Source organism: Aythya fuligula, chromosome 8 (genome assembly GCF_009819795.1).
Source record: "Aythya fuligula isolate bAytFul2 chromosome 8, bAytFul2.pri, whole genome shotgun sequence".
NCBI lineage: Eukaryota > Metazoa > Chordata > Aves > Anseriformes > Anatidae > Aythya > Aythya fuligula.
The window spans coordinates 10,736,077-10,750,054 of NC_045566.1; the positions used below are offsets into that span (position 1 = coordinate 10,736,077).

The 13,978-nt window shown below is 48.1% G+C and overlaps 1 protein-coding gene across 3 annotated transcripts in view; it reads right to left on the bottom strand.

The window, feature by feature from the left end:
* ST3GAL3 (ST3 beta-galactoside alpha-2,3-sialyltransferase 3) overlaps nt 1-13,978 on the bottom strand; it is a 164,644-nt gene that overhangs the window by 2,783 nt on the left and 147,883 nt on the right. For all 3 annotated transcript variants that reach the window (XM_032192630.1, XM_032192629.1, XM_032192628.1), the window contains one exon: nt 9,757-9,903. In XM_032192630.1, the coding sequence (XP_032048521.1) occupies nt 9,757-9,903 (147 nt within the window). The remainder of the gene's footprint in view (nt 1-9,756; nt 9,904-13,978) is intronic.

The window sequence follows — 13,978 nt, forward strand, 5'->3', positions numbered from 1 at the left end:
TTTTTCAAAACTGCCAAGGAGAGGCAGGCACCTCGCTCCCATCACTGCCGACATGGGAAAGGCACCAGAACACACCGCAAAACCTGCCTGGGATCCTGAGTCTTGCAGGCTCCATACTGCTTGGTGCAAATAACCTGGCATGTGGTGCTGCTGGCTGTGGGCACAGGGTCTGGAGAGGTCTCATAAAAAGCCAGCCCTTGGCAGGCCCTGACTTTGGGGCCAGGACCAAGCTGTACCTGCTGTAAGGGAAGCTCTCTGCATCACACCAAGCATCTGTCACCGCTTGTTGGGTAAGCCAAAGTGCTCTGTGTCACCGTGCTCCTGGGCGAGGTGTCCCGGCCATCTCTTTCAGCTGGTGCAGTGTGTCCTGAGCCGCAACAAGTGGTAAGGGACAGGCAATGCTTTGGCACCCACGTCCCCATGGATAGGGTCACATTGGCAGAGCACTAATTCTGACATCTTATGCAGAGTGCTGTGAGCAGAATGCACACCTGGAGGAGGTTGACATGAAGCAGCCACAACACCAGTGATTTATTGCTGAGAGTACTGTGGCAAAGCAGCCTTTTTTCTGCCCTTGGATACTGGATGTGCTTTGGCTGCCCTGGCAAGATGCTCTCTGTCCCTTCTGACTGCTTTGACGCTCTCTTCCCATGCACACTGAGCCGTCACTGCCTCATTTCCTAATCCTCCAGGGAGAATTGCTTACGTTCACAGAGCTCCTGCCCTAAGCCCTGAAGCTACACCTCAGCATCACAAGCAGCAAAGTCCAGCTATTTCCCTGTGAACCTGCAGCTCCAGCCAGGGGCAGAGCAGCCTGGATCACGCAGTGCCACCTCCAGCTTTATGTCACTGCACGTCACACCGCTGCTGCTGCTGTGACCTGGCAGAGGGGCTCTGCCCTCGCTGCTCTGCTGCAGGCTTCAAGCAGGTGCTCGGTCCAGCTCCTGCTTGTGAGAACAATCGGGCAGCTTGTGTGAGCCATGGCTGGATTAATGAACATCCAGGAGGCTCCAGAACCCTTCTTGTTTGGGGTGCGGGCTGGGATTTCCTTTGCTTTGGGCCTTTCCCTGTTTGCTCTTTTCAGTGGCAGCAGCAGCAGAGCCGCTCTGCCAGCACGTGCACTGTTAGAGCTGTCCATCCCAGGGGGTGGCAGTGGGCCTGATGTATGAGTGTTTGGTCACAGTTATTAGACCAAAATTTATCATGGGTTAAAGCTACCTTTCAGGACTATGCAAATGCAGCAGCCCCAGAACCACCTCTCCTTTCTTGATTCCACAAGGAAGCACAAAACATCCTCTGTCCCTTCACGAGAAGCCAAGCGGAGTATTTTAAGACTGAGAAAATGTTTCAGAGACCAACCCACAAGGAAGGTAAGCTCACCATCTGCAGTCAATTACAAGTGGGGCAACGGCTCAGCTTCAGAGCATGCTAGTCTTATCAAGTCTGTTGCAATGCCATAAAATACAGGGAAATTAAATAAGAGAGAGTGAAGTCAACAAAGAATGCATTCAAGCAAAAGAGCAGGTTGCAAAGTCAGAGGTTTCTCAGTTCTGTTACATCCTCCACATTTCTGCAAGTCAGCAGCACTTCTCCCCGAAAACCCGCACAGAAACCACGGTGGCAGCAAGAAGTGGTGCTTCTCGGGCAACGTCCCTTGCACAGAGCTCATTTTGCAGCCTTCACTGCTGCTAATTCTCTTAATTCTCTTGTTCATGGTTAAGAAAGAATCGCTCCCAGTTCCTCTATGCCCAGTCATTCTTACAGCAACTTGAAATTTTAAACAGCTCTTTTAGCTCTTGCTTGTTCTTAATACATATACAGGGAGCTATTGTATCTCTTCTCAACCTTCATTCTACCAAGCTAAGAAGCCATGCTTTCTTTTTCTCCTACCAAAACAGGCTCTCCGTCTCCCCTAGGAAAACTGGGAGATTTCTCAGAGGCGTAGTTGCTCCCTCTGTCCTTATTTACTCTGAGTTCACTTGTGGTGAAGCAGGAAAAGGGCTCACCATTGCCTTGTGCAGTTCTCTCTCTACCAGGAGTCCTTTCCCTGAGTCTCCCCAGAGCTACATTTGCCTTTTTATTTCCCACAGTAATAGCCTTGCATCCTGAATTATCCCGTGATTTATTAGTACACATCGAAGCACTTCCCTCCTCTGTCATTGTCAAATAATGCTTTCCCAGTTTATAATAAGAAGTTCTGTTATTGTCCCAACTGAATGACTTTCCATTCATTCATTAGGTTCCATCCCATCCAGTTCGCTCCTGCTCTGAGGGTGATCGTGGTCTTCCTGGATGGTCTTTTGATCTTCCTGTGTGTTGACCACACCTGGCTTTGTATCATCACACATTCGACTTGCACACCACCGCCTCCTGTGCCAAAAATCATTAACGCAAACACTGAACGTGACCTCCTCTGGGGGAACTCCCAGCCCTCCATTCAGTGCTGCTCTTTGTTTTCCTCTTCAGAGCCTGTTCACATACAGGTGTTGCACCAAACCGTAGCTTCTGAAGCTTAACTCCTAATACCTCGCATGGCACAGTTTCACACGCTTAACTGAACGTCAGATGACTCATCTGCTACACTTCCTCTGTCCCTGGAACGATTTAAAAAAAAAAAATCAAATAAAGATATTAAATTAGTTTTTGTAACCTGCCTTTGGTAAATCCATGTTGTGTTTGCTTTCAGGATTTAATTATTCTTTCATTTAAACTTTGCTCTGAAGTTCTGAATAGTTCTTGAATAGTACCTCTGAGGTCAGATTAGGAGCTCTGAATTTGACAGGATTATTTTCCTTACCTCACTCCCATCCTGCCGTTTCAGGGAAGAAAAAGAAAGGAAATAAAGGTATAATATCCACTATAATTTAATCCCATGGAACCACATGTAACCTGATAAGATTTATTGAAGACCTTTTCCTCTGGACTTGCAGCTTAGCTGGCTCAACACCGTGGTATTAGGGACAGGGATCTTTCAGGCGTTCATACCCAGCGCATTAACTCAAACAGCTCTCACCTTTCACTACTGACCCAGTCATTTTCTCTTTCTATGAACTTACCACCCTAAGTCACCCTTTCCCTCATGTTCACCCCATCTCCCTTATAGAGGTAACGTGTTCATTCACACAATTCCCACTTGGACTCTTTAATCCCTATGCCTTCCACATCCTTTACCTCCTGGGATGCCACAGCCCTCATAATTCTTTCCTTGTTTCAATATTATTTGCTTGCAGCAGGACCATGCAGTATTTGCTTTGTTTTCCTTTGCGAGATCTAATTCAGCCCAACTTTTGCAGGTTTTCACTTTACCTCTGTCCTTTCCAACCGACAGACTGAAGTCTCCTCTGCCTAATGCTTTCTCCTGCTCCTCCAACACCACTCTGAAGCAGTTATTTACAAAGCTTCATCTCAAACCTTTACTGTTAGTTTTGCCTTTGCTACAAACATGAATTGCAGACAATTTTTGCGGAAAAAAAAGATTTTAAGTTCCCCTCTATAATGAGTCCCTGACCAATTCAGTGCAACTGCTTTTGTTAGCCAGTTCTCCTAGGCTAAGCCTCAATAGAGACCTGCGTGTGCACGTGTGTCCCAGCTCCACCGAGCACCCCCTGTAAGTGCCACCCCAGCACTCAGCTTATCAAACTCTCCTCTTATCAAACTCTCTTTTGGAAAAACCATCTGAGTGACAGAGCACCTCCTGTTGCCTTTCCACTTAACAGAGATCTTCACCAGACCTTAGATCTGTTTTTATCCATGCTGCTATTAGGGCTCAGTGGTACCCTGAAAGCGTTACCGTATTTCTGTCCTACTGACCAACGCAGTACCTGTGCTGCAGGCGTGAGTGCTGTTCCATCAATCTTCCCTAGATTTGTATTACACAGACACACAGTCCTTACGCACAGGAACAGCATGTGAGGCCTTCGTTCCGCCAAAACGCTGTCAAACAGGTGGCTTTTAAACAAAGGCAAAAATGTATAAACCTCATCAGTCATCACCGCGGGCCCCAAGAAAAAGCACTGCCCTTTCAGAGGTCCCCCTGCCCCAGCCCCTAACCTCCCCCTCCAAAGCTGACCTCCATTTCAGTCCGCACCATTCCTTGTACTCCGATGGCAATTCATCAGCCAGGCTCGAATAGCTGTGTTTTCAGCCTATAAATCACCAGGCCAGACATCTGCCCTGCTTTCAAAGGAGTTTTGTTCTTCTTGCTGGCTACCGCAAACTTTTAGGTACTTGGATGCCTGCAGCAGCCCCGTCACCCCCTCCCAAGCAACTTTCCTTGATTTTAAATGCAAAGGGCGGCTTCACAGAGAGAGTCCAGATGATGATAAAGCGCTATTGTTTGTGCCTTCACGGGCCGAGACTCCAAACTGGATGTTTGCGGGTTATTGTGAGGGGTGGCTGCTGGCGGGGGGAGACAGAGACAAAGCTGTGTGTCACGGCATGCTGCAGCCCACCTCCCCGGCCCTTGTGACAGCCCTCACACACCCTGAATGAGAGGCATTAGGAGCCGGTGTCCTCCAGCATCCCACAAAGACCTGCAGGGGAAGCGGAGCCAGGGATCAGAAAGAAGCCATCAAAGGCAGGCTCCCCCTGGGGTCAGGCAGCGAGTGCCTGCGGTGCCGGGCACAGCTGTATCAAAGGAGCTGACACCTCCGACAGCAGCGGCGCTGCCGCTTGATCTGCGGCTGCAGAGAAAGGGAGAGCAGCCAGCAGCAGCGCCGGCACAGCCCCAGATGGGATCTGACTGATAAGGGTGGGTTTTTAAGCACGTGTTCCCCATTTGTACCAGCCCTGAGCGCGGGGAAGGCCGTGTGGTGCCACCCAGGGCAGAGCACACCGGGGAAGGATGCTGGGAGCTGGTGCCGTGCTTCGTTCTCATGATTTAACACAGCCTCCTGCTCTCGGTTTCATCAGCGCCTCTCGGGTATGTTTTTACTACTCTAAACACTGTCACTTTCCCATCCTGCAGTAATTTCTGCCTGAAACACTAACCTGCTTTGCCATTAGCAGTGAAGTTGTATTGTAAGACAGGCGGGTTCGTTCATTTTCTTTTAATCCTGAAAACCTTTCACTCCCTTTTAAAACGATTCCTTTTTTCCTCACCTCCATTTCCATGTTTCCTTCTTTACGTTCCCAGTGGATCTGACACTTCTCCTACATTAACAGGAGACAGTGACCTGTGACAAAAATACACTTTTATGGAGTACTTGGGCAGGAAGCACTACAGGACATGGGCAAGAAATAAAAATATAATAAACTATAAAAAAAATCAGCTTGGTGGCTCATCACCATGAAAACAGAAACAAGTGAGCATACACCTTGGCAAGGATTCATTCATTTTCTGTACAGCGCTCAGGGAAGCAGCCAAGGGTCGAAAGCTGTTACAAGTTACTGGAAATTGGGAAAATAGTAACTGAAGGGAGATGACAGGCTTAGACCTTCTGCGTTTTGTAAGTTAGAACAAAAAAGATCAGAGCTAAAAAAATGACTTGTGAGAATTCACACGATGGCATGAGGTCCATGGAGCAGCTGTCCCCCAGTAACGGACCAGAGAGCAGCAAGGTCACAGCGCCCAGAAAACCCTCATGGAAATGTGTGCCAGGACTTTGCATCCCCAGACACAACGGGGAGAAGGTTAGATCAACAGAGAAGGTGCTAGGCAGTGGAGTTGTGATGCAGTTTTGCACTGCAAGTGCTGATTTTCCAGCTCATGGCCTGAAATGTGTGCTCTCCAGAGCATGTTTATGAGCAGAAAAGGGTCTCCTCTACAAGGCCTCCCAGGACAGAAACTGGCTGGAGCACACTGTGCTGCCCCCAAGACAGGGGGTAAAGAAACCACCCAGGTATAAACCAGACAAATTTATTCCCATGGGCACTCACAAAGAGCAAGAGAATCCACGTGCCTTTTGCAGCCACAGTAGGGCCCTAAGGAATTAATCACTGCATCCATCGCCCTGAATGGTACCACAGATAAAGCTTCAGAGCATCTGCCTCCTCGTGGAGCCTTTTCCTTGGGAGCAGGAAATGTCTGTCCAGCCCCTGGGAGTCTGAGATGCTGCAAGAAGCAGCGGAGGCAGCTGCCTCCTGCGGTAGCAATCCAGCACAGTTTGGGACCTTGAGGGCTTCTACCCCATCGGGGAAAGCAAAGACTAAGCAAAACTGTACACCCAGGCTGCCCGATCGCCTCTTGGAAATGCAGCCATTGATCCCACAGAGCAACAGGAAAAATCACATGCATTTCCACAGAGATTTTATCACCTCAGTCTTGGCATGGGAGAGGCATCTCCGCCCAGCTGTGAGCAAGCAAGTGTATTTTGCTGGCTTTTTTTTTTTTTTATGTAATCAGAACAAATTCCTCAGAGATGAATCACAGGGTTTCAAGGGTGTCCAGGGAGATGTCAAGCAGGCCTCAAGTGTAAATCAGCGACACACCTTGCTGAGAGGTCGCACGCTCCTTGCAGGCCCCTTCCCCTGCAGACATGAGATAAGGGAACGGGATGGATGGATGTCTCCGAGGATCCCATATGCCACACACACATGTAGCACCTCCAGCCCCAGGACGTCGATGTTTACATTTCCTCTGTAAAGACAATGATGGTTTCAGGGTGGAGCTGGAGTGCTTCCCTGCAGCTGCTCTCGAGGCTTAAACACTGAAGATTTGTCAGTCATTCAGGCTGGAGGAGCCTGGCAGTTGGATTATGGGATGGGGTCGTGTTTAGGGAGCCAGCCAGGGCCATGCCTGGCAGGCTGCTTGCTCTCTTCTTACGGTCACAAGAATGAAGCCGTAGGTGTTGGGACCATCAGAGCCCCCAGGTGCCTGCTGGTGCAGTTTCAGTTGGGCTCAGTTTCCACCCCTACCAACAGTTCACCATTATTTAACACTCTCAGCTTCCTGGAGGACCAGGAAGAACTAGCTGCAGACACAAACCTGGAGGTCCAAAGGTAACACCGAGGAAGATGCCCCAGTGGGCCTTTAGGTATCAGAGCAGATGGAAGAGATGAAAACCTTTGTGAGCTTGGCTCTGGGTCACTCTCAATTCGCCAATACCAATGGCAAGGTTTGCCACAAGGTACCAATGAAGGTCAGCCTCTAGATTTGCAAACCATGTGCAGGTCTCTGAGTGAGTGTGCAGAGTGCTTCCAGTCCAGAGTGGGGCAAATCTTCATTCGTGAGTTACCTGAGGACAACTGCAGGAGAGAGAACCCACCTATCGTGCCCTTTGTCTTTCAACTTCACCCTCAGGTGACTAACAATTACCAGCTACCATTAATATTAAATGGGAGAGAAAGAAATGCAATCCTCTTTCTGCTCTTCACATTCCACAATATCACAAACAATTTGTCATATAGGGAGGGGCAGAGGCAGGAGGGGCATTAATTATTGATACTCGGGAACAGATGGCTTTTCTTGTACCACGGCAAAGAAATGTAAGAGGAGCCTGCGGGTGAGCACGTGAGGATTAGACAGGCAGACAGCGATCATATAACCTGCCTTCAGATGGAACAGGAACCTTCCTCCCAGCACCAGCTCAGCAGAGCTCTCATCAGCAGCCCCGGCTGCGGAAACAAACCCACTGACATCTAAATTAGTGAGGCTCCACCAGCCCTTTCAATGCTCCCTCACCTCTGTACAGAACAGCCTGGACATGCCGACTGACAGCTCCCAGACAACAGAGGCCTGTCAAACCAGGCACGGACTGGTCTCTATCGGAGACCCACGGGGTTGCATTTCACATGTTCATCCCCATCCGTGCCCTGTGCCTTGCCAACTTTATCCCTGAGACCTCATACAGTGCCCAAGAGCGACCTCCTCCTGTCTCCCGCTGGTTTCTGCAGCTCGTTCAGGGTGCTGACCTCGAGAATCAAAAATCCAAGCAATCTGAACTGGCAACTTCAGATATGTGTCCACTGGCTAGCTCTCAGGAGCCAAAAGATGGGGTGGCAGGCCCTGGAAAAGCAGGACTAAATGCATGTGGGTGTGATAGGGCTCGGTGTGCCATGCACAGCCTGCTGGCAGCAATGAGGAACACGGCAGAAAGTGGCCAGGAAGGGGACGGAGGAATGGGAAGCTCACTCACGGCAGAGCTCCTGCTTCACTGCACACCCCTCTCCATGGTGCTTCCCGATTTTTTCCTCTGAACTCTTTTGAAAAACTGTTTGCAAGAGCTTTTCTGCTCCCTGCTGATGTTCGGCAGCTTTTGGCACAAGAGAGTGGGCGGGTGCAAGAGTGACACCGAGTGCCAGGGCCCACCCATTCCCTCTAGCGTACTGCAGGCTGAGTTACCTGCATCAGTGCCTCCCAGGGGAGGCCTTGGAGCATTTTAACACCTCTCTTGCAGCAGAGGGCTGCAGCCTGTCATCCAGTGCCTTTTGCCAACTCTTTCCATTGACCCGTGCAAGGAGCAAGAGCAAGACGACTTCATTCTTGTCAGCTCCTGTGTGGGTGTCCCTGATGCTAGAGACATCTTCTAGGTTGGAAACCTAGCTTGGCACAGGACACCTGCTGTGAGTATCCCCATGTCCAAGAGCAGACTGTCTTGGAAGAGACAGACTTTTCTGCTACCTCCACAGGCCCAGAAGGTACCTCAGGATCACAAGGATGTATTGTGAGGTACTTTCCTTGACATATCTAGGGACCTCCTCACAGTCTTTTCCCAATATTAGTTTCTTCTCTTGGTCTCTACTGAGAGGTTGTTCCAAAGCCTCATTGCTATGATAATTAGAAATGCTCTTCCCATTTCTCAAGCTGACTGGTACCCATTGCTAATTCCTCTCAGTCAGCCTAAGGTTGTCCAGCCTGAGTCCTAGGATATATATGATATTATGATTTGGAAAAACACGACCTCCAGGCTTTCCTCCTGACCTGGATCAATGGCACAGCAGTTGAGGTGACAAATATAAGCGCCAGCAGAGAGCAGCTGTCCGTGAACAACACAACAATCATTCTCTCCCTCTGAACATCACTGTTTTCACAATGTGGAGTAGGACAGAGAAAGTTCCTCTGTTCAGTGAAGCCAGTGAAGAGGGGGAGCAATTTTAGAAAGACCTGGGCCATACCTGTGCCAGAAAGGACTGGGCTCTACCAAAAAGTCAGCAACTCTTCCTACTACAGAAGGTGCTGAGGCCAGTGGCAAAGCTTGCTCTAGTTCAGCACAGAAAATGGCCAGACCTGAAATACTGCTACGTTATACCACCATGAGAGCTTTTGCTCCTCGAAAAGGGCTGTTCATCTCACTAGGACAGCACCAGCAAATGTTTCGAAGGCAGATGTGGCTTTGAAGAGCAGCCTCCACGCGTTTACACTAGCTAACTGCTGCTTTGGTCAGCCTGCACAGGCTAATCTCACCTCCCCCACATTTCACAGGGGCTGAGCAGGGGATCGTCTAGCAGAAGCAGCACATGGATTAGAGAGCAATACAACGGATCACAAAGCTGTAGCAGGCCACATCTTTTCAACCCCACAGCATATTTGTTCCCTTTCACCCCGCTCAACGTTTACACAGAACTTTTCTCTGCCGCTCTGAGAATAAGGAATCACATTATATGCACATTCCAGAGAACTTTTCCCAGCAGAAATAACTGTTTTTAACACACATTGCGCTTGGGGGAATGTCTGGAGTTTTACGGGCAAATGCCTGGGTGGAGCTGTCGTTTGGCCCACGCAGGAAAGCTGGAAGTCGATCACCATCCCGGGCAGGCTCCACGGTCGGGGTGGTCGGTGGGCCTGGGAAGAAGACGTGCTCAGCAGGAGCTCCCTACCTCTTTGATGGCAGACATCTTGATGTTCTCATAGTAGTGCAGCGGTGCATTGGGGGAACTCATGTCATAGCCAAACCCAGCTACCGCCACCTCATCACAGTTGTGGAGCGCCATGGTTATTGCTACGCTTCCCAGGGTGGGGATGTTCTGAGAGGAAAGAAAGCAGGAATGGAAGTCATTAGCAAGTCGCCATTTCTGTTGTCAAAGATTTCCTCTTATTGTCTCTGCTCAAAGGAAAACTACTACTACTAAGCACAAAATCCAGAACAAGGTATTTGGCTACATCTGCATATGAAATGCCCGGTGCCAGGTTGCAGGGCCAACACCTTCCCAACTTGTAAAGAAAATCCAGTTAGCCTGCTTCCTGCAAAGCACCTTGCACAAAAGCAATGGCTCTTGTTTGAGACTCCACGACCCAGCTCTCCAGGGGAGTATTGCAGGGCAGAAGGACTAATACCAATGGTCAAACTCCTGTCCCGCAGTTTTGCTATCCTGAGAACAGGGCAGCAGACGAGCTGGAAGACAAGTCACAGTGGACATGTTAGTTTTCTGAAATTAAAAAACATTTAAAGGCTGGATTCCAGGTCTACACATAGTACTGACCTCCAGCTAGGAGCTAGGCTAATGAGGCATACTTGTCCCAAATGGGCCACCACACCAGAGTAGAAGTGAGGAACAGTACAAATGCTTTATTTTAGTGATGGCAAAAGCTGTAAGGAGGTCCTTAAACAGCTCTAGAAGATGGAGAGGAGACCAGGCAGAGCCAGTGTGCACTGAGACTCCTTCCTCTGCTCAGAGACACCCCCACAGGCAAAGGGCACTGTCCTGTGCCACGCTCCTGGTCCAGCATACTGGGAAGTCATTCAAAGACTGCTGCTAGTCCTCTGAGTCGGGACACCCCTGATTGTCCTCTTCCTGCTGCTGACTTGCCATTTGCACCAAAGTCTATCCTCAGCCCTTCCCATCTCATCTGGCTTCTACAGTGCTGCTGGACGGTGGTGCTCTTGTGCGTCCAGATGAGCATGAGTGCTGTGATGGATGAGTGTTTCCAGTGTAAAACCCCAGCTCACAGACATTTCCAACTCCCCATTAACCAGATCAATCTGCTAAGGTAGCTTTACCCCAGGGGCTAGGGAGAGGCTGAGAAATCCACCCACACATCTTATCATTATTTGTAAGACATCCAATACCGCCATATCAAAGCTATCATGAATTCAGAGGGCATGCTCAGACAGTCACTGAGGGTGACAGCATCTCAGCTGAGATGTAGAAACCAAATGTGTGCTTACATCTTGCGTGTAAGAGGGGTTATCCTGTACCAGCGAGCAATGCTATTGCATTTCGCCCATGTTCACAACAGACTGGGAACGCACATGTTTTGAGTTTCTTCCTCTCATTCAAAGGAACCCGCTTTTGGCAGCACACTCCTGCGCTCACTTCTGATTGCCTGACCATGTCCCAGGACTGATGTTTTGCAAGGAAAGAACTCCACCCGTACCTAGCTGAGATGAGCAGAGCTGGGAGCACAACCCATGTGCTATGGAGAGCTCAACACGCTCTGCATAACAACGCGCTGATGTTACACTAATATGCAAACGTGAAAAAATGCAAAAACTGCTCACGTCTAAATAAATGATCATTAAATTCAAACATCTGCAATGCAACTGTAACAGTGCGCATTTGAAATGAAAAGACCTTACTACATCCTCTTGGGCCAGCTCTAGATGTTAGGAAAAGAAAGGCAGAGTCATTTCAGCTTTGCTGTTTACCTTCATTTTATACTGACCACGTTTGCCACAAACAATATTGGTTTTATTCTGGTTACTTTAGTTAATTGTTAATTCACTAGTCATCATAAAATCTCAAGGATGGGTTTAAAAAAAACAAAAAACAACAGAAGAAGTTTACTCAGCAAGGATAAGAAAATTCCACTAAATTTCAAAGTACACAAGAATATCCTGTCTTCCCATGCGTGGCAATTCAAATTCAGATATTCAGATATTCTCAGCTTTATGTTTTACATAGGAAATGACACTCAAATGTCGCTTGAATTGCATCAGCAGATACGTGGACGTGCCACAAAACGTTTCCCTTAGCTGAGCTATAGTTACAGTGTCCAAAACACAGCGAGTAAATGGTTACGTTTTTGAGAACATGTCATTGTTGGAGAATATGATGGCGTTGACACCACCCACACTTATACGGGGCCCATTCCCACGGTACAGCTCAAGGGAGACACGGGGTCTTTGCCTGGAGGGAATTTAACTGGCTAAGTTAACTTTCAAGAGCTAACTTTCTAATGTGAGTCTTGCAAAACCACAGAGAATTAATCATACTACCCAACCTTAATGGGAGGACTGCCAAACCACCATAACTTTCTTTCAAGTATATTCTTATTTCTGTCTGGAGAGTAACTGATAACAGAAATCAAAAGTGAACTTCCCTTTGCTCACCAAATACCTGCTTCACTTTACTCTATGTATAAATCCTGCAACAGCCTTTATGGAAAAATAGGAGATAATTTTCTAATCTACTTCTGTCCTTTAGTAGTTCCTGGCATCCCAGTATCTCCGTACTGCCTGCTCCTCTGTAAAATGATTAAAATACTAAAGATTTCCTAACCTCCGGATTTATGGCAAATAATCTGTTTAACACCCAATACTATCAGAAGTTCAAATTGTGCCCTTAGCAAAATAATTTTGTGTAGTCCTAAAATCACATTCAGAAACAGATGATCTGATGACAGTTTTTAATTAAATGATGCCTTATTTATATTCATGCCTATGGGGGCTACAGCCTATTACATTTGTCCCCCTTGAAGACCAAGATTTGTATCCACTTACATTTTTACTGCTGAAATGAAGCTTCACATCCTACTGCTGCAGTGAGATCCACAAGGAATAGAAAAGACCACTTACAAAATTCTTGCAGAAATTATCATCCCTGCTATTCACTGAGTACAGTGGACGCACCAAGGCAGAGCCCACCCTTAGTAATGGCATGGTTTATAGAACCACGAAGAAGAAGAGAAAACGAGTACAAACTCTGTGTGCACACAGATGCATGTGGATCAAATGCACAAAACAGGGTGTTTGCCCCAGACTGCTTACGTTGAAGAGGAATCAACCATCAGACAGATTAAACAGGAACTGAGGAATTTGAGAGACTGGGAGGGAAAAAAGATGGAGCCAGTATGCACAGAAGTATAAAAGCAGTGTGACTGATGGTTAAGCACACGTTATTTTTAAGTCAATAGAATTATTTAGTCTTGATTTGGTGTAAACTATAGAAACTGAGCAGTTTTCTCCCGTGACAGTGTGCTGAGTTTCTGCTCCTCCTTATCTCTGTTGAAAATGAAGCACTGCCTCCTGTCCACCTGGCACAAGAAAGAGAAGGACCTGTCGGATCTAGGGACTGATCCTGGGCTGTACTACAGAGAAGCCAACCCAGCAGTGTTCTCCAGATCCAGAGGAAAGGGGTCTCCTCTTTTCTCAGCGGAGAATCGGCAAATGAGAGGGAACATGTATCAGAGAGAGGAAATAGTTATAATTATTCTCTGGCTGCATCTACGCAGCTTCCAAGCTCTTCTGATTGTTTGGTAGCATTTAAACTGGTTTGCTGCTAAGCTCTAATCTGGACCTAATGAGCCAGTACAGCCTACGGGGCAAGCTGGGGGACAGGTCACTCCAAAAGAAGCTAGGCATCCTGGACATGGTGTGCCAAACCCGGCTTGCTATGCCCTGCACGGTGCGTCAGTGCTATCTCAGCACACACACCCTTGTGCCGTGCCCCAAAGACATACCAAAGCAACCACCACACCTCTTGTCTTGAGTTATGAAAATAAAAAACTTTCTCAAACAACTGAGCAGGCCTCTTGTTATTTTAGGCCATTACTAGGGAAAAAACAATCCCAACATTTCCCCTCAGGGTTCATAATCCTGTCTTCCTGCTCATGGCACTGTATGTGCCTGGGTACTCCTGTACCACCAAGCAGTGCTGCTTTCAACCTGATGGCTTGGCAGTAACTAAGAAGCATACCTGAAAACCTCTTAATGCTTAAAAATGTTTGGCCTACACATCCCCGGTGTGTGGAGCTGTGCCAGCCTCCTGTGCGTGAGCAACACTCAAAGCACCTGGTGGCCCGTGATCCACTAGGCCTAGGCTAGACTTCCACTTCTGCTGGGACGGTGGATATTCCAACTAGGCCAACGAGGTCCTTGTT